The sequence below is a fragment of the Maniola jurtina genome, chromosome 6, assembly GCF_905333055.1.
Source record: "Maniola jurtina chromosome 6, ilManJurt1.1, whole genome shotgun sequence".
In the NCBI taxonomy this organism is placed as follows: Eukaryota; Metazoa; Arthropoda; class Insecta; order Lepidoptera; family Nymphalidae; genus Maniola; species Maniola jurtina.
In genome coordinates, this window is record NC_060034.1 from 4,446,579 (window position 1) to 4,473,682 (window position 27,104).

The 27,104-nt window shown below is 34.8% G+C and overlaps 4 protein-coding genes across 11 annotated transcripts in view; 3 read left to right on the forward strand and 1 right to left on the reverse strand.

Annotated features, from left to right (window-relative positions):
* Positions 1-4,413, forward strand: part of LOC123865996 (transcriptional enhancer factor TEF-1) — a 124,701-nt gene extending 120,288 nt beyond the window's left edge. For all 4 annotated transcript variants that reach the window (XM_045907263.1, XM_045907261.1, XM_045907259.1 and 1 more), the window contains one exon: positions 265-4,413. In XM_045907263.1, the coding sequence (XP_045763219.1) occupies positions 265-378 (114 nt within the window). In that variant the 3' untranslated portion in view covers positions 379-4,413. The remainder of the gene's footprint in view (positions 1-264) is intronic.
* Positions 4,414-7,217: 2,804 nt separating this feature from the next.
* Positions 7,218-12,803, forward strand: LOC123866190 (lysosomal acid glucosylceramidase). Its single transcript, XM_045907591.1, has 13 exons — positions 7,218-7,413; positions 7,505-7,580; positions 8,015-8,148; positions 8,880-8,994; positions 9,084-9,225; positions 9,713-9,869; positions 9,951-10,111; positions 10,236-10,359; positions 10,951-11,064; positions 11,245-11,389; positions 11,483-11,562; positions 11,759-12,039; positions 12,563-12,803. The coding sequence occupies exons 2-13, from the start codon at positions 7,505-7,507 to the stop codon at positions 12,672-12,674; spliced, it is 1,641 nt and encodes a 546-aa protein (XP_045763547.1). The 5' UTR covers positions 7,218-7,413; the 3' UTR covers positions 12,675-12,803.
* An 18-nt stretch (positions 12,804-12,821) lies between these two features.
* Positions 12,822-14,572, reverse strand: LOC123866198 (mitochondrial inner membrane protease subunit 1). The gene is made up of 2 exons (XM_045907607.1): positions 14,186-14,572; positions 12,822-13,305 (listed from the first exon to the last, which is right to left on the reverse strand). Exons 1-2 carry the CDS (start codon positions 14,291-14,293, stop codon positions 12,952-12,954), a joined length of 462 nt encoding a protein of 153 aa, XP_045763563.1. The 5' UTR covers positions 14,294-14,572; the 3' UTR covers positions 12,822-12,951.
* A 399-nt stretch (positions 14,573-14,971) lies between these two features.
* Positions 14,972-27,104, forward strand: part of LOC123866194 (zinc transporter 1) — a 35,212-nt gene continuing 23,079 nt past the window's right edge. For 4 of the 5 annotated variants that reach the window (XR_006796154.1, XM_045907600.1, XM_045907603.1 and 1 more), the window contains exons 1-6: positions 14,972-15,438; positions 16,024-16,208; positions 18,838-19,060; positions 20,300-20,551; positions 24,025-24,200; positions 26,119-26,231. Coding sequence is in view for 4 of the 5 variants with exons in the window: in XM_045907600.1 (XP_045763556.1) it covers positions 16,032-16,208; positions 18,838-19,060; positions 20,300-20,551; positions 24,025-24,200; positions 26,119-26,231 (941 nt within the window). In the remaining variant the exon portion in view is untranslated. The remainder of the gene's footprint in view (positions 15,439-16,023; positions 16,209-18,837; positions 19,061-20,299; positions 20,552-24,024; positions 24,201-26,118; positions 26,232-27,104) is intronic. The other variant, XM_045907601.1, reaches the window with a different exon arrangement.

The window sequence follows — 27,104 nt, forward strand, 5'->3', positions numbered from 1 at the left end:
ATGATTTTTCTGATCAACCATGGAGTGAGAGTTAGAGATTGGTGATGTAGTGGAGAGTTGCGACATTGACATGCGAGTTTCGGGAATAGAGTTAGGAAGAAGCCCCGATGGTAAAGTTTGCTCATCCAAGCTCTTGCCGATTCCATGAGCTTCAATCAATCAATCAACCTTTTTTATAATACTTTTGTTAAGTATATATTATTCTTTTTGGAGTATTATGGAATCAGAATTCCAACAAAATTGAAAAGACCGTTTCTCTTCCAGGTGGTGTCAAACAGAGATACTCAAGAGACGCTTCTATGCGCGGCGTTCGTGTTCGAAGTGTCAAACAGCGAACACGGGGCTCAGCATCACATCTACCGCCTCGTCAAAGACTGAACACCACCCCTCTATACCCTTTCCAAACCTCCGAAGCCTTCTGCAACAGGCATGTTAGCAGTTAGCTATTCACTCATTAATTATTATCATTATTTATAGTGAATACACTTTCCGATTTAAACTGATCATATTATACAGAGGTGATACCGCAAAAAAAATTGTGGAAATTCGTGCTGATGACCTTTCCATATTCCTTTGGAGAATTTCAGTATGAGAAATTCGACGCGTGTGGTTCTGCTGTAATTTGCGATCAGCATTATGATTATTCAAATGTTAAGCGGACCATAGGTGTGTGATGTCACAGATGAGCTGCTGATTGAGATAGTTAAGCTAATGGAACAGACTAAAGCTGTAAATAATTATATTTTGTTAACGTCGGGAGTTTTATTTAGATTGTCATCAAATAGAATCTATCTACATATAATTAAAAGCAGAAGTAGCTAGTTTCTATAAGGATACGAGGAAAGATGTAGAAAAACCTGGATAAGTAAATCGGAAAGTGTAGGTATGCACTACACATCAAAAAATTTCTATGATCGTGGACCTATTTATTTAAACTAAAATATATTTTTTATTAGTAGGTCTTTGCAATAAAAGGGTGTCGTGTTCAGCTGACACGTGTATGTATCGAAAATCAATATAAAGAAATCGTTATACATATTATTATTATATTGACGCGACTCTAGCAAAAATGTGATCTGAAAATTTACGCTACAAGTATTTTTGTAAATGAAATTTTATGTATAGCTCAATTTTTATCTATCATAGAGTTATATTATAATTTATTCCCAATCGAAATGGGAAATTTATAGCATTCGTTTAGGTTTGACTCTATATTTATATTTTTTAACGTTTTCGGTTGTAAAAATGTTTTACGTCCAATAATTTTCACGAAATATCGTTCAGTACCTTTGCCCTAAATGCGTGTATAAATATGAAGTTAAGTGAAAAAATATTAAATTGAATACACACAGTGCCTCTATAATTATGTTACATTAACATAAATGAGCATATTTGGTCTTTTCACTGTGAAAATGATAAGGAAATTGTCTAAATATAGGTTTAACGACAGTGAAAAGATTAAATTTTAGTGTAGAATACAGTGAATAGTTCGATTAAGTGAATTTAGAGTTGTTAAGATGTCTAGTGAAGTTTACGATTCTGAGTAGGTAGGTACTTGTGGTACAATTTTATTCATTGTTTTTTAATGTCAATTTATATGAAAACGTTGGCTGTTATATTTTAGTTTTATTTCCTGCGTTATTTACTATTTGTTATTCCGTCTGCAGCATGAAGTTTGTCCAGATTGACATTGATTTTTTGAGATTGGTTGTTGATCAAGTTTGACCTGCAAACGGTACCCTGTCCAATCCGTAAACAGAAAAACATATATTTTTTCATAATTATTATTATCAGTCAACGTTTTCAAAAAATCTACGAGAATATGGTTTGACAACAGTGGCAACTATATTTATTATACTATTTTCTACTCTGATGGTAATTTTTAACGCTTTTAATTAAATCTTATCTTTAATATGAATTTTAAAACTAGTTTACTTTATTTGATCTTCTTAACGTCTGCAACCAAAATGGTGCATATATTATATTAAAGTATCGTTAAATTGCGTTAATTTTAACATGAAAATATGCCCTATGCACCTAAGAGGGGCTCTCAGGATTTTTTCCAGCATAATAAGTCTTTGCCACACTGCAATAATCTATCTGTACATACAAATTGCACAAACTTTTGTGTAGGAACAAAAGTCGTTATGTAAAATTGTATCATATTAACAGGATATAACAATCATACACACACTGTACAGCTAATCTAAGTAACATGAATAAAATGCCCACGATTTTTTGAATTAATTTTTACGATCTCTCTTATTAAGATAATGATGATTTGTGATTAACGTGAAATTCTCTTTTAATTTTGAGTTTTAATTAACCTTAACAAAATGTCGTTTTGATAAGATTATTTTTTAACACTCCGTATGCAAATTAGCGTCCTTTATTATTATTACTAACCCGGCGGCTTAAACATATTTCTAAAGTATTACTAATTATTTCGTTTTGACTACCAAGTACTATACTCTCTCATTACACCACGCTTGCAAATATATCTAACTAAATAATTTAATACTGAAGATTTTGTTAAAAATGTTTTCTATCATTCACCGTTAACAGCCCGCAGCCGTATTTAAGCAAACAGGTACCCAAAACCGCAAAAAAATCGCGATAATCATTTCTTTTTAAACCTATTTCCTTGCAAAAAACACCTAATTCACTCATTGAATGATAGACAACATTTTTGTTATTAAGTTCTTTCACTGGCTTTTCTCGAAGTGACTCCTCGTAAGCCAAAAATATTTTAAAAATCCGAGCAGATATTTTTGTAAAAGATTTTATTACGAAACTCGGCATTAATGTTTTCAAAAACAATTCAAATTTTGGATCGGATAAATATTTTACTATAAGTACTTAGTACCTATTGAAGGGAAATCGGTACTATTTTCTACCCCCATTTTTTGTTAATAATACCCCTAAAAAGTTGAAAACTCAGAAAGGAACGGTTCACTTCGCGTAAGCAATTTCTTTTCTCAGGGGTCGTTTACATATTCCAAAGTACAAAAGGAGTTTTCTGTCTCTCCAAACGGCCTGCCCATTTTATACATTAGTTTACGTGGCAATGATTTGATCTCTCTTTTAGTCAAATATTTTTAGGGTCCTCCCGGCAGCGCACTTAAGCGCAAACTAAGTTTAGCATCGTTAAACCTCCATAGATAAAGCTATATTTTATTATTATTATAGGGTACTAAATCGTCTAAAGACTTCGTTAATACTCGAGCAATAATCGGACAATTGTCAATGTTTATGCAGGGTCCATGGTATATGACTGTAAACCTTTCTATAAATCAATACAGTTTGGTACCTACTTCATTACAAAAGCATTTCAATTTTTTTTATTCAGCTTTAAATATAGTAACATTTTTATTTTTTTGTAAGAAAATTAAAAATCTTACAGTTCCAGAGGTCCTTAAGTATGGGTTGCCTAGAGATCACTGTACTGATAAGGTCGCCCTTTGTTTTTAAGTCTATCTTGAATTTTTTATTCTTCGTCATAGTTACAATACAGATGTTTAAATATAAAAAAAAAAAAAAAAATATTTGTAACAAATATATTTTAAATAAAGATAACAGACTGTGTGAAATGTTTGCATTCATGTACCTTCAGCCCGATAGGTACGACAAAAGTCGCGTCGTCTATGGAGGATTTATTTGTGCATTAAATAGCGTTTAGTTGAAGACATGCGGTAGGAAAATAATATAATCTTAGTTAGTTATAAGAGATTTTTGTATTTATTTCATAGATTTATATTAGATAATTTGTAAAGTGATTAGATGTAAGCGTTTTTTGTTTAAAATATGGCGATGGTCGTTCAAAAATTGTAGGCGAAGTTGTCAAGCACTTAGTACTTAAGATCAACTTAATTTTTCGTTGCTTTCTTAGCTTTTCCTTTGTCTTCAGAGTCAATCTCGGCAAATGAATGTTTTAATTACATTAGCAGAACATGAACGAGTGTGTAAGACAAGCAAAAGAGATCTGTCTTGTGATTTTAATAATAAAATTAATATGTACTCAAATGAGATTAACTCGGCTCTTTTGCTATTTAGTTAACTGGAAGTTCTAATGGCGATTGTTCAATAAATGGTGTCCTTAGATGGTATTGTGTAAATAGTTTATATTTTAGTGCATTTTTTCGGTTGTAGTTCTAAGTGATTTCTGCTTCTAAAAGTCTTTCATATCGACAATCTGCCATATCAATATGAAAATAAATATATAGTCGGAGGCGTTGAACACGATCATTTGCACGCATTTTTTTGTCCATCTACTTTCTTTCAAACATCCTTTTCAAATTCATTTGTTATAAGCAAATGATCAGCTACAAGGCCACCCGACGCGTGTACAGTATTTTAAAGATAAAATTACGTTAAAGATTTGTATGAAAATTTAATTATATTGTCTTCTTAAAATTGCTTGTTTTTTTTTAATCCTTCCTTATCTCGTATAGGTGTCTATATTGAGAAAACCTAATAGGCATTTAGTTTAGTTTTTAAGTTTTCATTTAATTAATAAATTATATGAAGTTTTATGTAAGAAATATTATTTTATAATTTTAATAACCGGATACCTAGGGAAAACATCAGATACATTGCATAAGTCTAAATTTTGAATTTACTAATGCATTATATTATGTGCATTTCCTCTATCTAAATATAATAGGTAAGTATAGCAAAAGCTGACTGACTGATTGATCTATCAATTCAAACTACTGGACGGATCAGGTTGAAAGGCATACATACAGATAAATAAGTATTATGACAGATTACTGATTAGCTAGTAGACATCCGCTAAGAAAGGGTTTTTGAAACTTTAATCCCTAAGGGTTGGAAAGTGTAGTCCACGCGACGAAGTCTCGGGCACATACTAGTTCTGCGTGTAAACCAGGACAATAAGTTTTTAATACAGTTGCTCAAAAAGTGGCGTATTGCAGGGACGTATAGCGTTCGGGATGTGGGCTATTACATACTCGTGCTTTTTCTTTACCTTTCCCGCACTCGTGCTTTTTCTTTCCCAACTGTCAAAATATTAAAAAGAAAAACCAACCATGAAGTTTTTACTTAAAAAATTCATAGAAGTTTTTATGATTCATGCAAATACGTATTTCTAATAAGAAGCTACTAATTTGTTTCAATATCAGATTTAATGATTTGATTGAATGAGTTTGGTTAGGTTTCATTTCATTTCATCTCATTAAATTTCATTTTCATTTCATATCAATAAAAAACTTCTACTGAAGACTTGGCTGTATGGGCATATTTCCCTTTGCCTACCAGAATGGGTGAAGAAAAAAAACAGTTTTAAAAAAAAAATTCTACGGTTGGCGCCATTTTTCAGAAATTTTCTTTGCGAGTTTAGTTGTTGGTTGCCTAAAATGAGTAATTTCGACCCTAGTTTTTTATATCTATTAACAATAAAGTTGTTTTGAATTAAATTAAATTAAGTTAGTTGAGTTTATTGTGTTTTTATTATTTTATTAAATTGCTTCATTTTTTCGCAACTGTATTAAAAGTAGTCGTTCAGTACACGTGCGGTACCGTCATTGCAACTCGTTCCGACTGTCAACCCTCGCCTTCAGCTACGCCTCGGCTCGGGTAGACATTTGTCGGAACTCTTTGCAATGACAGCCTTTCCGCACTTGTAATGAAATATACTATTGTGTACGCCCACTCCTTACGAATATGTCACCGACATAATATTCCAATTGCCGGTTAGTTGAAAAATTTAATCCCTTCTAACATCCATAACATCTAACTTGAACTATTATTTATCAGTTGATTAATATTCAATTTAGATACATACATATTAATCAAGATACATATTTCAATAAATAATAATTATTTGATCATGTTTGGTTCAAGTTTTTAGGTTTAGTACAGTCCTATGAATAAATGATACGACTAGATACATTAAGCGCACGCTATGGAAGAAAATGTTCTGAGATTACATTCTGTTGTAATTTGTTTGATGATTAAGAAAAAGAGAAGACTTTTCCAAAGAGAATACTGGGTTCGTTTCTTAAGAGTATCGTCTTATATACTGCTAGCAGAAGATGTACGCTTAGCAGAATGGGAAAGGGAATCTATACATATAATAAAATTGTAGAAAAGTGGTGCCTGTACAATGGAAATATATAAAAAAAAGTAGCAGGGGTTGTTATTATATCGATGCCGAACCCGAAATTGTAATTAATTTTTTTTTGTCTGTTTGTCTGTGTGTTTGTGCACGCTAATATCAGAAACGGCTTATTCGATTTAGATACGGTTTTCACTAATATACCTATTGTAGTAAGCTTCACTTAACATTTAAGTAGTGATTATTTCATGTCAATCGGTTCATAAATAAAAAAGTTATGTCAATTTAAATAATCACGGCAAACATTTTTAACGTACAGAGTAGGTACGTACTACATGCCTCGCGCCCCGAAAAGTCACTATTCCACGCGAACGAAGTCGCGGGCACAGCTAGTTACATAATATGTGTTTAGACAGAGTAGGTAAGATTTTTTAAGGAAAAAACATATGGACAAACCTGTAAACAAGTGCAAGTATAGTAAGTAGGTAAGTATATCAACCGTGTAGAGTTTTTTTCTGATCTCTAATTTACTTACCTACATCTGATTTTACTAAGTTTAGTCTTTAATCATAATCTTTAAACTTATTTCAATAAACTTTCTAAAAATCCATTAAATACCTAAAATATTACTTTAACAGGGCTCTCTCCGTCACTCGTTTCCACTCGTTTCATACAACCGTAGTTCCAATTTTATTTGAATATTAACCAACCAAAGTCCATGAAATTTTGCAGACATATTCTAGAAACTAATATCTGTGTCTGTGGTGGTTTAGATTTTTCTAAAAATATGTAGTTTTAAAATTACAGGGGCTCAAAGATTTGTATGTAAATTTTTAAGACCGCGTAACTTTGAAACCGAATATTTTAACAGAAATCTGGAAAACCACAGACATAGATATTAGTTTCTAGAATATGTCTGCAAAATTTCATGGACTTTGGTTGCTTAATATTCAAATGAAATTGGAACTACGATTGTATGAAACGAGTGACGGAGACGGCCCTCTTAATAAGTGTAATTACCTAATTGTTAAGTTAAAATTATTTAATTGTTAAGTTTGCTAAGTATTAGTTTAAAAGGTAAGTGAAATTAGTTAAGTAAATAATACTTACTCATCTTTTAGTATCCATCGTGTACCGACTGTACACAAAGATAATGATATAAGGATTTTTAATCGATCTTTTATTATTTACTATCTGGATTAAGGGGCGAATCAAAGACACCCAGATTAAAAATTGGCAATCAATTAAAGATAATGAGATACAAAAGATAAATCGCATGCTCGTTACTTTTACCATTTACCAGTAGGTTATGAATATTTGGAGATTTCATATCAAAGGTAAAGGCCACAGGCATAATTTAAATTTTAAAAATAATTGTTTACGCATAGGCAATCACCTAACTATTAGGTATTTTATTGAAATTTTCAGATGCCAGGTCATAAAAACATACGGATTTTCTTGGTTATAGCTGTTTTACAATTTTCGTTATTCTTTGCAAAATGTGGTAAGTACCTCAGTCGGTTTGTTTTAACACATTTAGAAATAATCAAACCAGTTGCTATATTAAACCCATACCACTAAACTCAAGAAGGTATAGTTATTATAACCAGTCGTCTGTTACACTAGGCATTTTGAAATACAAGTTAAGGTACTTTAGGTACATTGCATAGCTGCAAGAGTCAAGTCACTTAAGGTGGATGCGACGGGTCTGCCCGCGAAATTCAAATTTAATTTGGTTTTTCGCAATTTGTGAACTAATACGACAACGTAGGCTTATGGCACTTTAATTGCGCCAAGGGCAGTATCATCCTCATAGGTTTATATAAAAATCTTTACTAGAAAGGGTCCAGTTTAAGAAATTAGCTCTAGTATCGACTAATTTGTGAGTTATAGTCGGTGTAAAAATTTCTGTCAGTGAATTCATTTATCGCTTTACAGATTTGCCATGTAGAGCCCGTGATGTGGGCATTGCCGGACGGTCGATAGTTTGTGTGTGCGACGCCACATACTGCGACACTGTTACTCGGAATGCCCCTAAACCTGGCACCTACGTCACTTACACCAGCACACGAGTGAGTACCTACTTCTCACACACGTAGATCGTAATAGAATAAAAGGATTATAATACATCCGTATAGGTTTTAGACATAATTATAATTTAACCTTTGACTTTCGCAACCAATAAAGTACGGTTGAAGGTAGCTTAGAGACCGCTAAAATGCCTAGATAACGCCAAACCAGCAGAAAGACAGAAAAATTGATCCTAAGATGTTTTGGACCCAGTTATGCCAAAAAGTACCAAGCCACATTGCATTAATTTCGAATTTAACGCTTGTCTTGTGATTGCTCATGGTTTAACTGGTACCTAACTAAATGTAGGTAGATGTTGCAAATCAGTTTGTGCTCATTACTTCAGAGCTTTGACACATTGAATTTGCTTATGCAATAGCTCGTTCACACAAGCTGCGTATGCGTAGACGTAGCGCGTACCATTGCGTTGTAAAGAATGGAACTGTATGAAACATGGCACACCGCTTGCGTAAAGCGTGGACGTATACGTAACCCGGTGTTTTAGGGGTTTACGCAATTGGTGTGAATCGGCCTTAAGTATTAATTTATGATTTTCTAATACCTAGGTAGTTCAGAATTTATTAATTCATCTTTTTTAAAATTAGAGGCAATACCTGGGACAGGCTAAGGCCAACAAACTGCAGACCCTGGCTATGAGGGTAGTAGAAGTAGATTAAAATAAATAAAGGTAACATTTAAATGTTTCACTTATACATTTTTTGTATATTTCCAGGCTGGCAAACGTTTCGAAAAAGGCGGAGGAGTTATAGAATCTGACTCTTATAGTAAAAACGAAGAAAAAAAGAGTGAAACTTACGTCAAGGATAATATATCAGAGAATATTCAACGTAGGTCTAACAGAGTTCAGTATAATTAATTTTTAAATCCCCAGAGGGGTTCTTTGTTATTAATTATGCCAGTGTGATTTTTTTTTCAGCGAAAAATTTAGACGATGCTTCATACAGGCTGTTCCGTAACGTTCAATTTCAAACTATTGAAGGTTTCGGAGGTTCTGTAACAGACGCTGCAGGTGTGAATTGGCGCAAACTCTCATTTAGAACTCAAAATCATTTCATTAAGTAAGTCACCTCTAATAAAGTAAAGTATACCTACTTAAGTAAATTATAATAATACTAGCCGATGCCCATGACTTCATTCGCGTGGATGTAGGGTTTTAAAAATCCCGTGGGAAGTCGTTGAAATGTTACATGTCGAATTATAGAATACAATACTACTCATAAAGAGCGATCAAGCCACCTTTAATACAAAAAAAAAACTAAATTAAAATCGGTTCATTACATTAGGAGCTACGATGCCACAGACAGATACCTACGCAGATACACACGTCAAACTTATAACACCCCTTTTTTTGGGTCGGAGGTTAAAAATGACTGTTATACTTCTTGTCTATAAATATTTATTTATTTATTTATAGAGCGTTGTCTCTAGTTTTATCTAGTAATACCTATTCATGGCAAAATTACAATCTAGCTACTAGCTAATCTAGCTTCTCTATTCAAGTTAGGTAAAGTCAACAATAATATAATACGTATTGCTTTATTTTAGCTCCTATTTCGCGCAAGATGGCTTGGAATACAACTTGATCCGTGTACCAATAGGCGGTGCTGACTTTTCAACTCATCCGTACACTTACAATGAATACCCCTGGAACGATGCCGCCCTTTCTAATTTCTCTCTGACCATCGAAGATTACTATTACAAGGTTGTTTGTCATGATGAATGTTCAAGCCATAAAATCCATTAGGATTTTGATGATTAAATAACTCACACTATTTTGTTCTAGTTGCCACTGATTAAAAGAGCTCAAGCAGTAGCCACAACGGATATAAAGATAACGGCGAGCACATGGTCACCCCCAATTTGGATGAAAACAAACCAAGCCATCACAGGCTTTGCACAAGTCAAACCTGAATACTACCAGAGCTATGCTGATTATCATATACGGTAAAATTTATAACAAAACATAATCACTGTTAATGATAAAGAGATAAGATACCTTTTTTACTATGATACATTTACGCACGGTCTGAAATTAATTAATTAACCAGCATAAAATCTATGCTTATAGGTTTATGGAAGAATACGAAAAAGCAAACGTTAAGATTTGGTCTCTCACAACTACAAATGAACCAATAAACGGAATCGTTCCTTTTGTCGACTTCAATTCGGTAGGGTGGTTCCCTGGGGACTTGGTAAGTACGACGCTACACTTACGAGTAAATACAAATATTTTCAAATTGTTATTCAAGTAGTGTCAACTCTAGTTTTAAGTTGTTTCCTTTTTGGAAACTTTACTTTTTTTTTTTTTTTAAATTATATAGACTAGCGCTTGGCTGCAATCAGACCTGCTAGCAAGTGATGATGCAGCCTAAGATGGAGCGCGCTTGCCTAGAAGTTGCCTATTCACTCTTGACTTGAAGGTACCCATATTATAGGTGGAAGGGAAAACTGACGCTGGAAGGGCGTTCCATATCCTAGCGGTTCGAATTAGGAAAGAGGAAGCAAATCGTTTCGTACGTGTTCGAGGAATTTCGACTACGTACGGATGCAGACCTTGACGATGCCTGGCAGTACGATGGTAGAAAGGTGAAGGAGGAACCAGGTCAAAGAGTTCTTGTGCACACTCTCCGAAATATATCCTGTAGAATACCGATAGACTGGCAACTTTACGCCGATGTTCTAAACTTTGGAGTTTAGTTTTCATCAGTGCTTCGTCACCAATGAGTCTTTACTTTAACTGACTAAATTACTGAGTCAATGCAACTGTGTTTTGATATTTTTAGGGACGCTGGGTAGCAAATAATCTTGGACCTACTCTAAGAAACTCTCGTTTCAATGACACTTTAATATTTGCAGTGGACGACCAAAGATACCTCATAGATATTTACCTCCAAGGGGTAAGTTTGAAAAATCAATCAAGAAACACATTTAGTTTAAAACAAAATATTTATGGCAATGGAATACCCTCTACTATAGTACTCGATAAGGGACACCAATTTATATAGGTACATATTTGTAGGACAGATAAAAGCTTTCCGCGGCAATGTAGAAAAGTTAATTTTAGTTAAAAATTGCAGATGATAAGAGCAGCACCAAAATCACTCGATTACATTGATGGAATTGCGATACATTACTATGGAAATTTCATACCAGCATCGATTCTTTCCAGTATTCAAGAGAGATATCCTGGTAAACTACTCCTGTCTACAGAGGCTTGTGAAGGTAATTTTGAATGCCTAACTTTGGTAGTTTTGTAGTTTGTTTGTAGCCTCTTCGATTTTGAAGTTATTTTTACAACAATCTTTGTTCAAATAGGTCCAATGCCTTGGGATATAATGAGAGTTAAAGTAGGATCCTGGGAACGAGCGGCCAGATACACGAGGCACATCTTAGACGTAAGGAATTTGTTATTACTTAAAACTACAGTAGATAGTTGCTTCGATAAGGAGCGGAGGGCACAGCAAGCGCATAGATGGATACAGGCTCACTTTTAAATCTTCATGATGCATACTACAACTATAGGTTACAAGTATAAGACAAGTAGGTGTCTACTTTGAAAAACAAAAAGTATTTTTTATCTATTTCTTTAAGGACATAAACAATTTCGTAATCGGCTGGATAGATTGGAATCTATGCCTGGATGACAAAGGTGGTCCGAATTGGGCCCACAACTATGTAGACGCTCCTATCCTGGTGTATGGAGAGAAAGATGAATTCATCAAACAGCCAATGTTCTATGCAATGGGTCACTTTTCCAAGTTCATGCCAAGAGGTTCCAAACGCATACAAGTGCTGCGACGTAGTTTGGGACACGTCGAAAACCTTGCCGTACTGACTCCAGAAGGAAATATTGTTGTATTACTTCACAACACGTAAGTTTTAGAAATATGTATAAAATCTGAAGATTTGCAGGCTCTTATCTATACTTATATACATATTATTATACCTAATAAAGTGTATTATATAATACCTATATTATGAAGAGGAAAGATTTGTTTGTTTGTATGTAATTGATAAACTCTAAAACTACTGAAACAATTTTAATATTAATTCTCTCACCTAAATGCTATTTTATCCAGTAGGTATAAATTAGCAGGTATACAAAGGGTATAAATTATATCCTTATACATAGATATATAAACTTTCATCCGAGCAAAGCAGAGCACATCAGTTAGTAAATTCTAATTTTATTTCGCGAAAATTATTTCTTGTATTAGTATTGGTTGTATTCTGAGGTAGGGTGTTGTTATTTCAGTATTATGAATATTTTATTCAAAACCAATTAACAACAATCTTAAACTTCAATAATTCGACAAGTCCAACTAGTTAATTTAAAGCTGATTGCATGTAATAATATCAGTAATGTATTATATGTACTTATCCTTTTTTTTCCAGAAATGATCATGCAATGAATGTCAGACTGTCAATATCTTTACAAAATCACATAGACCTAACAGTGGAACCAGAGTCTATAACAACTGTTGAAATCAATCCTCAATCTAATTAATAATGAAAAGTGATACTGACTTCAATACTCACTCAGTATATATTTGAAGGAAATAGACTAAATATATACTAGTTGAAAAATCTTTAGTACCTAATCTTCTACACAAATTTATGTAATCTTGAGTAATAAATAAAAAGTTTTTATATGATTTATTAACAGCATTTTTATTTCAATAAACTAAAGACAATTCAACAATTCATTTAAAGTATTACTTCAGCATAACTAAGGTACTACTAAAATATATTTACAAACCTGTACATAGTAATTAAGTACTGTTCTATTCAGATAAAGAGCTAATTTTATTTAAAGGCCATATTCTGCATACAACTCGACTCCTTATCAGACCTTGTGGTACTGGACCATAGACTCTAGAATCTGCAGAGTTATTTGAATTGTCTCCTTCCAACCAAACATGTCCTCTAGGCACAACTTGGCTCCGTCCAGGAAAGTGGCCTCTGACTTTGTCCCCAGGCAATGCTGTAATTCTTTTACATACATACTGCTTTGGGTTCCTTGGACACTTGGCTATTACTATGTCACCTTTACACAACCGTTGAAAACGTGGAGACATGTGCTCTGTTAGAAGGATGTTGTTGGTTTGAAGTGTAGGTTCCATTGAAGGGCCAGAACACTGAAAAAAATTTGTACATTATTTATTTAACCCAGGCCTATGCATGCAGAAATACCGCTAGCATCCTTGGCAGACCTTGATGCTAGCTGGATCAAAGGGTCAGATCAGCTGGCAGATGCAGCCTAAGATGGAGAGTGCTTGCCTAAAAGTTGCCTATTCACTCTTAACTTGAAGTTACTCTTATTGTTATATTAGGTTGATTGACATTAGCATAAAATCGAAACTAATTTTTAAGAGTTTACATACCATATTGACCAATACATCAAACATGTAAACCACTAATTTGTTATGTAAAAAAATTCACATATAGTAAGTGCTTCACATGGCAGAGATAAGTACAGGTTAAAATTTAAGAAATCCGCTTTGATTCATTGCCAATGTCAACAGAGCCAAGTCCAGCTGCATATTATCAGATATTTTCTATTAGAAAGAATATTGATATGCACCTGAAAACACTCAACTTATACATTTAGATGATACTAGATCAAATGATCAGACAGCAGGTTTATACCAGATTTGATATCCGCTTTTGATGTTCATAGAGTGAGTGCTAAAGAAAGTTTTCTGACAGACAATTATCGTGTGACAAAAAACAATTAAATACCAGACATTCTAGTAATATGCAGCCGGACTATATCTGAAATGTACTTCAAAATTTATAATGTTTATGATGTAAATAAAAGGTATGACTATAGACTGCTATTAGCCAAGTATGGATTAGTAAACTCATTTTAATTTTATAGCAGGCAGGTTACCAATACTTTCCCATTTAAGGAATAGAGTTTAGGATTTCAAATTTAACAGATCAGTTGAATATATTCTTTGTTCTACTATATAAAATAAATATAAGTCTAGATTAGGTTAAGGCATAAGTATTTACCATCACAAAATCTCCAATAAATTCCCAAGTGCAGTGAGTTATACAAGCGGTTTGTAGCACGAACCGAAATAGTTCCACGCTATTTCCAAAAATACTTCTTGTGATCATCTTCACTTTAACTTAAATAAACTTTTAAGTCTACCTTCTTCAGAGTCAAAAACCTTTGCCACATAGTAAACTGATATTGTATTTATTTCACGTAGTGATTAATGTGTACGAATTTCAGATGATAGAAGTTGAAATCTAATACATAAGTAAACTTGTAATTTTTGTAAAATATTCTAATTAATTAAAAAAAGTAAAATACAGTTTCCTAGTGCATAGCATAGCATAAATAAAATTGATAAATTGAAATTGAATATTGTCGTATTGACATTCCCTGGACAGCGGACATTGGCGGACATTGCCATTTGACATTTGTCAAATAAACTTCTTTTTTTTCCAACTGGCTTTACAGCTCTGGGTCTAAGCTTTTTTGAACCTTCTTAACGATGGGTTTTGTTTATTTTAAGAAGCAAGAAATTCCTTCAGTCTTAAAGTACCTATTATACCTACCTACCTATAGGCTGTTACGTAATGGAATTGAATAGAAGCATTATTAGTGTATGAAATCATTGGTATAAAGACTTTGACTGTCTGACAATTTCTCAAACGAACAAGAACCCAGAGCTGTAAAGCTAGTTATACAAAGACTCTTCTTTTATTGAGTTGACGTCATAGACCAGTGACACTGAGTGACACCATGGTTGACACTTGAGTTTCCTTGACAGATCATGACAGATTATTTATTAGTCTTTTCAGAAATCAGACGGGCTGTCGATCGAATACTGAATTTTGAGTGTAATTTTTAAAATCAATCGAATATTAGTGAATTTATAATCATCCTTGTAAAGGACGTAATCTTTTCATTAAAATTTTAATAGAAAATAGATTATTACAACAAATATTGTGAACGTCGATCAGCCAGCTTTCACGAAACTTTTTCTAATTGGATTGTTTTATGAGAAAATTCGTCCAAGCATAGAAGAAGGGATTTGTTTTCAAATCGCACACGAGGTTTAGATGTTTACCTTTCTCCGTATTGAAGGTGTTCTATGTTTTCGCTTAGATAGTACATCGAATCGATATTGAAGAAGAAACACATTTTCGTCAAATGATAATGCACATTTTGTGCATCTATTGACAAACGAAGTTGTAATGGGTTCAACTTGCTGATACACGCTTTTCTGTTTCGACTGTTTCATAAAATTAAGGTAAGTGAACTATGATTCATGACGTTTTTGTTACAAAGTTATAAGCAAGACTTGCTTGCCAAGATTAACAAGGCCTTAATATTTGAGTTAGCACATACTTGTAGTAATAATACGCTAATACTACCTACTATTTTCATTCTTTAATGATAAAGAATATAATGATGCAATAAAAAACCTAAAAATTACAAAAATTAGTACAATTATTGATGTTTATAGGCATTGCAAGTTTTCTTATCAAACCACACTATCAGCATGAATATACTATGCTCTATACCTACTTAATGTAATTTGCTTATAGTATCGTTTACCTCTATAACCTAATCTTATTAGTATGAGATTTTTGGGAAATGAAGAAAATACTATCTTACATGTCATTCACTTGAAACAATACCTTTGTGTGTCAAAGATATTAAAAAACTCCAGATAGGTAAAGCTCACAGATTGTATAAAAAATATTTATATTTGTAATTGCTTTTTTATTAACAAAAATAACATAAGTTATGTGTACATTTCATATTATTGTACATTTGTAGGCTTTTAATATTAGGTACAAAAAGAATGTACTAAATTAAAGTTTTCTTTCAGCAGTTAAGATGGGAAAGTTTTCTGGGAAGAAGTGTCGACTTTTGTCGATGTTGTGGCTGACTGGGACATTCTTTTTTGTGGAACTTATTGTTGGTTATGTGACTAACTCTATGGCCCTTGTTGCGGACTCGTTTCACATGTTGAGTGATGTAGCTGCACTTGTGATAGCATTCTTATCAGTTAAGGTAATTGTGTTTACTTATTTAATTAAAAACCTAGCTGCATTTCCAGGTAAAAACCTTTTTTTCTCATAATTTACTATCACTGTTGTTGATAGACGTTTACCAAAAGAGTCATGTGGAAAATACTTGAACTGGAAGACTTTAAAACTGTTTTAATGGGCCATTTAAGGAAATTTAATGTGTCTAGTACCTATAATGAAGAAAACCTATGGGTTCTGGATTTGATCCTGGGCATGCACCTGTAACTATACAGAGTTGTATACTATAGTCATTTGCTTTACTCATAAAGTAAGGAAATATGAGAAACCTGTGTATCTGAGTGTTTGTCATAATGTTTTCAAATGTGTGAAGTCTGCCAATCCACACTCGGCCAGCGTGGTAGATTATGGCTTAAACACTCTCACCCAGAAAGAAGGCTTGTACTTAGTAGTGGGTCTTAAGGGTTGAGATGATGATGATTAATTTTCCTTGTAATATTGCTAAATAACCTACATTGCATCAGGGTTTTGTCAATAGGTATAGGTTCAGGTAAATAGGTACATTATTTTGTGTAGACTTATTTACAAATCACACATACATATGCAATGAATCAGTCATCTGTTACTAAATGACGTCATCGACAGACTTCCGGTTTTCGTTCTAAGAAATTAATAGGTATAAGATTGATTCAGTATTTTAATGATGACTCAATAAAAACATCTACAAAGGTGGAAAATTGAGAGGGGATTTCTAATAGTAAACATACTTAGTATTGAATGTCTTATTTGCTGTACTTCGAGCAAAAGGAAAACCAAGTTGTCTAGAGGGACGCGTCGCCTACTTATGACAATGCATATTCAATCGGTTGTTAATTAAGCAACGCTAACCCAAGTTGGTAACTGGATGGGTTACCAAATGTGGAGGTCCGAACTTGGGCTTTTCGTTGCCTCCTGTCTCGGAGAGCATGTTACACTGTCTGTCCCAGTTATCACCGCAGAGTCGAAATTTTGATTTCTTAGTCGAGTTGTATGCAGAAGGATCTGGGAAGCCACTGCATTAATATCCCAAGAGAACTCCTACCATTATGTCATCAATGCAAAGGGGTCACGACCCTCGGCAATAAGAATACGACGCAAAGATGAGCAAAGTCGCCAAGCCAGGATTAATTCATGCTTTTAAATTAGTTCGAAAAACGAGTAGCAGGGAGCCGCTGGATTCAGGCGGCGCAAGACGGTGGCGTGTGGAAGTCCCTACAAGAGACCTATTAGATATATCTATTTAGCTCCAGATACATCCAAACTTGCAAACATCCTTCCTTAGTTTTAAGCTGGTCCGTTTCCTCAAATATCTTACGCAAATGTTTATAAGCGGGCAATTGCACTTGCGATAAGAAACTGCCGGCCTATGGAATCACGTGCCTTTGTTATTATGTGTTATAGGTACTGGACGCAAAACACAAAAATAAATTGCCACTGACCTCTACCAAAATATCACGTTTGGCGCGAACCAAATTCAATAGACACGTTTAAATCTAGTATTATTTTTTCATATTTATACAAATTGTAAGGGATTAATTTGGTGACGTAATTATTTGTGTCTCATGGTCAAAGTCCTGCCTCATTACCTTCAAGTTCAAAACCAATTCTTTTGTTGGATGTAATTCTTAGAAAAGCCGGCCAAGTGCGAGTCAGACTCGCGCACCGAGGGTTACTGGTACTACTAATACTCTGGTATTTATTCAACATTTTGCACGATAAATCTCTATCTTTTAAATCAAAAGATTATATTGAAAGGTTCAGTTCAGCTGTTATACGTATTTAGCTAATGAATCCGCGAGGAAAGGTAAACTACCTATTTTTAACTAGCAATGTTTATTTTTTATTGCTACATGCTATAGCATGAACTATATATGAACATACCAACCAACTCCGAAAAGTTAGAGTTGTGTGCATGATCCAACCGCCGACTTCCCGAAAAGGAGACCGACGTCTGACCCACTAGGCTATCATCACTGCTCACTTATCACACCAATATTATAAAGGTGATTGTATGTGTGTGTATGTTTGTTACTTTTAAAGACAAAAATACTACTGGAACTACTTACTACTTCTAATTTTTATACCCAAAAAACCGGCCATATTCGAGTCAGACTCGGGCACTGAGGGTTCCGTACTCAGGTATTTTTTCCAACATTTTGCACGATAAATCAAAAACTATTATACATAAAAATAAATAAAAATCTGTTTTAGAATGTACAGGTAAAGCCCTTTCATATGATACCCCACTTGGTGTAGTTATCTTACTCTGAAAATTGAAACACGTTTTATTTTTATTTTTAAATGATGTAACCACAAATTCGCGGTTTTCAGATTTATTCCTGTACTTGTGCTATAAGACCTACCTACCTGCCAAATTTCATGATTCTATGTCAACGGGAAGTACCCTATAGGTTTCTTGACAGACACGACGGACAGACAGACAGACAACAAAGTGATCCTATAAGGGTTCCGGTTTTCCTTTTGAGATACGGAATCCTAAAAATCGAAGAGTTTTAGCAGTATCAAAAAACCTATATCCACGCGGACGAAGTCATCTAGTGAAGTCATAAAGTTTCTTAAAACTGGTATTTATTTAGTTACTTTCCTTCTCCTAGATGTCACCAAAGAAATGGTCAAAGAACACATTCGGCTGGGCGCGCGCCGAAGTACTAGGCGCCCTCGTGAACGCAGTCTTCCTAGTAGCTTTATGCTTCAGTATAACAGTGGAAGCTGTGCAGAGGTTCATTAAGATCGAGATCATACACAACGCCAAGTTATTAGTAGCTGTGGGCACGCTTGGATTGGTACTAAACATCGTCGGACTGTTCTTGTTCCATGGTGAGTTAAAAATTTACTGTAATTTCTTTCTTTTCCGTCCTGAATGTGACAGTTATTCAGCAAGAATGTTCTAATACCACAGGAAGTTGCCTTTCAGGTACAGAAGGATTAATCCCTAAAGCCATTTAAATAAATAGTGACTCTTGTTACGATACAATAAAATGCTATTGAGCTCGCACAGTGCTGCGGCTTAAAATTGAATAACTGCCTCTCTCTCATAAGATAATTTTATCAGTCGAAGGGACGCGCGTATTTTTCGGGTCTCTAACTGAAATTGTTCTTGCGCATACGATATGTGACGTAAAGTCAATGTGGGGGTGTCTGTCTGACAGGTACAAATCAGGTTGACTGACGAACCAATGCGCGTCTGTGTAGACACCCCTGCCATCGCCAAAGTTGTTAGTTCGAATATATGCAAAAAACCAATTCTACGTGTAAGGACCTTGTCTAGATAATAATTTAGTGTTAGGCGATGCTATTACAAAATATAAATTATTATCTTATACCTACATGATATCGCGGTTAATTGTTAACGAAATTGATCTAATTTGTTATTAATATGGTCTGTTTGAACTTGGTCAATTATATTTTTCGTATCGCTTGTGAGAACGCCCGTAATTCTATTAATAATAATTTAATTTATTAATTTTAATTATATAATTATTATTTATTATTTTAACTAATTATTTAACTATTTGATGATAATTAATATTTTACAAATGATTTTATTAATTTTAATTAAAACATGTATGTCCAGAACGGTTTTATAATTTTTGCCTTTTCCATGATTCTGCAATTCTGTTATTTTTTTCCTTTTGAAAACAGCAACTGCTAAGTTTCTCCCCACTTATTCTACTAATTGAAAGCCTACGATTTTACGTGTATAGCAACAGTACTTATACGGAAATGAAAATAAAAGCAAAACTTTTGGTTCACAAGGGTTCATCCTTCAGAATTTTCGCCGAAATCAAAACGGGTTTCTTTAATTTTGTTTCGCATTATTGGAAGATGATATATGTTACGTAATTTGAGAACTTGCACTTTTTTGAATACCTTAATGCTAGCGTTGTTTTACTTGCAAATAAAAACTTTCGAATTAGGCACAGCCTTATTTATTTATTCATTAATTTCACCAACAACTCCATACAGATAAGACAATAAAATTTACAAAATAACTTCAGTATGGTTGTCAATTACAGGTGCACTTTATAATAAAACTAATCTAACACTAACCCTTAGAACATGGTAGCAGTCACGGACACACCCACGGCGGGGTGCCGCCGCCGGCCAACGTGCGCCATCTCACCGAGCTGGTCAACAGCAACGCGGACATGGCGCTAGGGCACGCGACCCCCGAGGAGGAGGAAACCGATGAGATGGTGCCGCCCAAGATAGACAAGTTACCCAGCAAGCAAACCCCGCGCGCCAACGCTGACCCTGGAAATCTGAACATGAAGGGTGTCTTCCTTCATGTATTGTCTGATGCTCTGGGTGAGTCGATTTGCTGTCGATTAAAAAGTGATCCATACTAATATTCTATTTTAAAAAAATCCGACGAATTGAGAACCTCCTCCTTTTTTGAAGTCGGTTAAAAATGTAGCACACGTCACCCGGACCTTTACGACAAATTGATTGACACCTCATTCATCAAAATCGGCCAAGTAGTTTAGGCGATATGATGGAACACGCAGAATCTGGATGCATACATACATAAACACATACATATATAGACTGCTAAAATCATAACACTTCCTTTTGGCTTTGCCGCAGTCGGGTAAAAGTACGAAAGTGTCTCTGTCTGTCTGTCTCCTAGCTTTTTACGGCCCAAAAGTTAAACCGTATTTAATGGGTACAGAGTTGTTATATCCCGGAGAAGGACATAGGCTACTTTTATCCCGGAAAATCAAAGAGTTCCTACGGATTCCTTACGGAAAACGGCTACGAATTAGTCCACGAACTCCTTTAAGGTCAATAATGTCTCCTTCCTTTCACACTTCCAAGTATTCTCTACTATTCCTATTATGGAATACCTATTTCGCGTTTTGTAAACAAGTACGAGTACTGAGTAAAGCTTATAGTAAAGTGTTACCGTGAAATTGTGTTATTTCGCTCTCAGCGGGGTCTTGATGAATATTCGTTGATGGATGTTTTATGTTAATCCGTTTTTCACGTACTACCAAGTGCAAACGAAAGAGTTCCTACGTACCTACCTAACTAATTTTTTCAATCTTTTCGAGTAAAGTTATTGTCACAAGTTTTCCTTGTACGCAACTGGCATTGCATTGTATAAAATTGTACGACATGGAAGGTTTTGTGTTAGATCTATAGAGCATCTATTTTGACTTGATAGAGTTAAAATGAAATAAATCTAGCACTTATTTGAACTAAGATAAGTCTGCCTCATTTTATTAACCCTCGGCCCGAAAAGAGGGGTGTTATAAATTTGACGTGTGTATCTGTGTATCTGTCTGTGGCATCGTAGCTCCTAAAGTAATGAACCGATTTAAATTTAGTTTTTATGTTTGAAAGGTGGCTTGATCGAGAGTGTTCTTAGCTATAATCCAAGAAAATCTGTTCAGCCGTTTGAAAGTTATCAGCTCTTTTCTAGTTACTGTAACCTTCACTTGTCGGGGGTGTTATAAATTTTTAATTTAGACTTGTAACTGAAGAAATCACCAGTTTTAAGTTACTATTTTAGAACACCAACAATTTTGGGATTCGTCTATTCAATTCAAAAATTCAATTCGTCTAACGACGGAAATTGTAGTGAATTTTAATGTGAAATTGACCGGACCGGAAAACTTAACATGGAACCCGACTTAGCATAGATGCCCAGTGATGACAAATCAATACGATCGCTGATAAAATCTCAGCACATTTCACACCCAAAGTTAAACACATTGAAAATAGGGTTGGCAGGCCCTAAAGTATAATATTCTGCGCTAGATTAGCCGGACATTTTGTCTTAAATGCAAAATCTTTTGACAAATCATTTTTGATAGCCAGCGTTAGGCTATTTTGTATCTTTAGGATGTACCAATCACATAATTAATCAGTTCTAACCAACAACAATCAATAAATCAGGCCCATCATCTCTTGCCGCATCCGTCGACCAGCATACTCTAGACAGCTTAGCTCGCTCTACAGGTGCTGCGTGCGGCGCGTTTCTCCGCGGCGCGTGGTGCGAAGCGACCATAAAAAGCTAAATATATCCGGCAAAAGCTAGACGTCTGGCAACCCTAGTTGATCATTATAATTGCAGAAAGGCCGTCTATTCCTATTCACGCATGCAAACGTGTTTGCGTTCAAAAGTGTGGTGCTAAAAAAGTCGTATCCCAGTAGCCTCGGTTCGATAACCGACGGACGGGCGTCGCCATTGACATTATTTTGTGGTAGGTAATAACTAATAACAAACGTGCGAACATCAACCTTGTACTACTTTCCAATAAACCTTATCATACATTTAGATTAGTCACATTGATTTTTCTTTTATCACTTCTAACCGAAACTTATAACTATAAAGTAGTTATCAAGTTTTATCAAGTAATCTCCCCCTTTAATTTTTGTTACTCCTAGTTAATGGGGACTACCAACATATTTTCATTCAGTTATCTGATATTGGTAAATAACCAAGGTTAAGTAACTTACAGGCTTGCCGTTTATTTCATGAGATAACACAAATTCAAGTAGAGGTATGGCCCATATATTATGAGCCTAAAAGATTTTATGATTTAGTGCGAGCAAATAAAGAAAAAACGTATATTACCACGTTTATCTACTGCAGAAATAACTGCAAAGTTAAAAATATTATGACCTACAAATCATTTTTTCACGACACGCGTCGAGTGGTTTTGGGATTTGTGTGGTGCTGCGTGGTGGTGGCGCGTATTGCTTGCTTGGTGGCTAGCTTTCCCTGCATGTTTAGCAGTGGGAGGGCGGGCGGTGCATATCGCATGCTGCATGTTGCGCCATACAGATTTGTCTGCTTCAGCGGATTGTTGCATATTAAGCTTTTGGTTCCTTGTATAATATAATGGACTTCCGCAAAGTAACACCTGCTTCTATATAACCCTTAGCAATGGTGTTTTGTTAACTATAGATTCACACGACTTGTGCTGAAATTAAATAAGGCTATACCTTAGTTTTATTACAATATTTTGGATTAAAAAGAAAAAGTACTAAACGATTATTGCATAGTATGTATTATGTACAATAAACAAGTAACAATAATGTAATAAGTTATTTTGAATGAACAATACAGTCCAGTTAAGAAATGACCTTAATCAGCTAGGTATGTAGTATGTACCTAAGTGGTGAACCTTGCAACAAGTGAGTAATGGATAATTGTTCCTCAGATAGTTGTATGAAGTGGTAATGAATTAGAATATTATTGTTATATTTGTTGGATATTATATTTGAAATATAAATTGAGAATACATCACTCTTGATAGTATGACACTTAATATTGGCCAATTTTGCTAAGAGTAAGCCAAAGTGAAAATAGTATACTCCTCTATCCACGGAAAAAAGTTGGTGACCCAAAATGGTTAACGCCCACTGACTTTTTGTCTTTGTCATTTGTATGGGATTACGCAACAGAGAGAGCCTATACTAACATCTCTCCGTGGATAGATTATAGTCAAACTAAGCATCCCATAACTCTAATATTTGAAAACATTTAACATATTCGGCACACTCCAAGAAACGGTTACTTTAAATCTTATTTCCCTTATTCCACGTTTCAAAGAAGCTTTTTTTTGGCACCTAGGCTAATCGTTTTATGACTTTTCTATAGTTTGACATTGAAAACGCTATATCTGCGCACACGAGATGCGAAAAGTTTCGCGCATTTAGCTAGATTAGTGCCCCGCCTAATAGTGATAACTTTTCAAACTTCCTTAGTTTGTGACAGACATAATTTTCCTATTTTCAAGTTATTTTAAATGGTTTATTCTTTGTTCTAGGTTCGCTAATAGTGGTCTGTTCAGCGCTAGTCGTATGGCTGACAGATTGGGAATACAAATACTATATCGACCCCGCGCTCAGTATAGTTCTAGTCATCCTCATCCTCGCATCAGTGTGGCCTCTACTGAGGGAGTCTGCCCTCATCCTGTTGCAGACTGTTCCTACGCATATACAGGTACGTTATACTCATTACTTTACCTCAATAGCTCAACCGCTTAGGTAAAATCCTACTACAAAATTCGGCGCGATTTTGCGTGTATTGATTTTGGTCGCGGAGAATTTACTCCACACAAAAATGAACTTTAATATAGTGAAATTAAAGTTCAATTTACTCTGATCAAAATTATGCTCGCGCGCGCAGTGTGCTTGCCTAGTATTTTAACATATTTATTTTCCTTTAAATATTAGTGAATTTAGTCCAAATTAAATATTTCATCAAGCTCAAAATAAGCCGTTTATTGACTGATTGGCTGACATATCAATCTATAGCTATCATAAATCGACGCAGGGTGTAGAAATTTGAGCTTTTAGGTATATCTACAATCTACATACATATTTCCTACGATTTCTAGAGAAAAGTGGTGCCTACCTATCTAACTCCCATTTAAGAAAGACTTTCTACCCAAGCCAATTCAGGGCGGGGCCAGCTAATCGAAACTAAAAAAAATTAGATAGAGAAAAAATCCCGTGGGAACTTTATTTTCCGAGATAAAAGTAGCCTTCCTCCCTGGCATACAAACTATCTCTACCAAACGTCAAAATCAGTTAAACAGATGAACCGTGAAATGATAACAGATAGACATACTTTCGCATTCATAATATTAGCACAGAATATCCTAATATATAAAACATAAAAAATGTTCTTAGCAGCGACCGTTATAGACTTTTAAACCGTCCGATACGCCTCAAACCGGTTTCATTAGAAAGACAATAATGCGAAGAGGGTTTTAGACCATGCATTAGGCGCATTCTTTTTTTAGCGTAGTAGCTCAGTCCGTAAAGTACATATTAGTATGGATTGCGTTTATATTCGTAAATGTGTCAAATCCTCAATAGCGGTTCGCGTCCCGCACTGTTAACTATTTTATCAATTGGCAAATACGAGATATCCGAACAGTACCTACAAACATAATAATCTTTAGGTCGCTAAATATCCATGCACTATATATAGTACCTAGGTACACCTAAAGCATGGCGGGAAATGCAAATAAAATATGTATTTATTTGCTTGCTCCAATTTTGTTGTACATGATGGACGTATTGAGATTGCCAACAGTTTTTAGGCCAGAGGGGTCCAATAGAAACCTATTACTAAGCCTCCGCTGTCCGTCTGTCTGTCAGCGGGCTGTATCTAATGAATTATGATAGGTTGAGAGTTGAAATTTTCAGTGTTTATTTCAATTGCAGTGTAACAACAAATAATAAAAACCAAAATGGCCAATTTTAAAATCGCTTGTATGATGGTAAGGAACCCTTTGTGTGCGAGTGTGGCTCGCACTTGACCGGTTTCTGTTTTATTTGGCGTTTGATTATTACTGTCCCATCTTCGGCTCTGAGATTTAATATTTTTCATTTGTAAGAGGATCTATTCCTTAAGCAATCTGCTAGTTATAAGTGGTGAGGAAGCATAAAATGGAACACGTTGACCTGAAAAAGTTCTGTATTGGTTGGTATTAACTGAGACAGCATCTGATTGTAAGTGATGGAAAGACTGGAAGTTCAATAGCAAATCTGTCAATCCGACTTTGGTTAGCGTTGTGGACTATTGCATAAACTTAAACGTATTTATTTTTTCTTTTGGAGAGGAAGAAAATTCTCGTGGATACATCGGTGTTTCGGGAGTGCCTGACTACATTGGGGATGTTGTCCAATGGCCCACAGCCTAAAAACCTCCTCCCTACCTTCGCTCTATATTTTGTTATCTAATACCTTTGTATTCTATCTGAAAGATGGCTATCTTTAGGCGCTATCATGTTTCTGCCTGTCCTATTCGTCCTTAATTCTGTTGCTGCTATTATGAGAAAAAGAAGGGCTGGCTAGGGTTAAGATGATGATATTTATGGTAAATGAGCAACTATGTGCTATGTACGCAGGTGGACGCGATACAAAGGCGTCTTTTAGAGAAGGTGGATGGAGTGCTTGCGGTGCACGAATTCCACGTTTGGCAGCTAGCGGGTGACAGGATCATCGCTAGCGCGCATATAAGGTATTGTTCTAGACTTCTAACATTCCATATCTCCAGAGAAAAAAGGAACCCTAGGGCCACTTCATTGTCTGTCTGTCTGTCCATCCGTCCGTCCGTCGTGTCTGTCAAGAAAACCTATAAGGCACTTTCCGTTGACCTAAGAATCATGAACTTTGGTAGGTAGGTAAGTTTAATAACACAAGTAAAGAAATAAATCTGAAAACCGTGAATTTATGGTTACATTATTGAAAAAAAAATATATGTAAATGTGTTTCAATTTTCAAAGTAAGATAACGATACCAAGTGGAACGGCTATGAAACGGCTTTACTTGTATAATATTCTCAAATTGATTTTTATTTATTTTTATTCATTACAGTTTTTGATTTATCGTGTAAAATATCGAAAAAAATACCCGACTACGGAACCCTCGGTGCGCGAGTCTAAGTCGCACTTGGCCGGTTTTTTTTTCATATCAATTTAGTTTATTAGAGATTTTGTGTGCAACAACCATTAAAGACAATAAATGAACTCTCTTAATTCAATGTTAGAAAACAATTAGCCTTGTATTCTCTAATTTAAGATATGATACTGAGATAACTATATTATATAATATGACCTGATAACTAGACGGCACTATGTGTCGTATTAATATTATTATTTATATCTTTAATCGCTAAAGGTATGCAAATATCTTTAAACATAGGGCGCGCGGCGTTATTTCGTTATTTAAGTATATGAGTACCTAACGCTTAATGCTTTAATCTGATTAGGCAATAAGTATTGAAGTATATGTAATTATTGGTATGAATGACCGATAGTTGAAATAATGTATTGTGTAGTTGAGCTATTTATATTTTGTCTCAGACAATATTTTTCAGACGGTCTGTCATTGA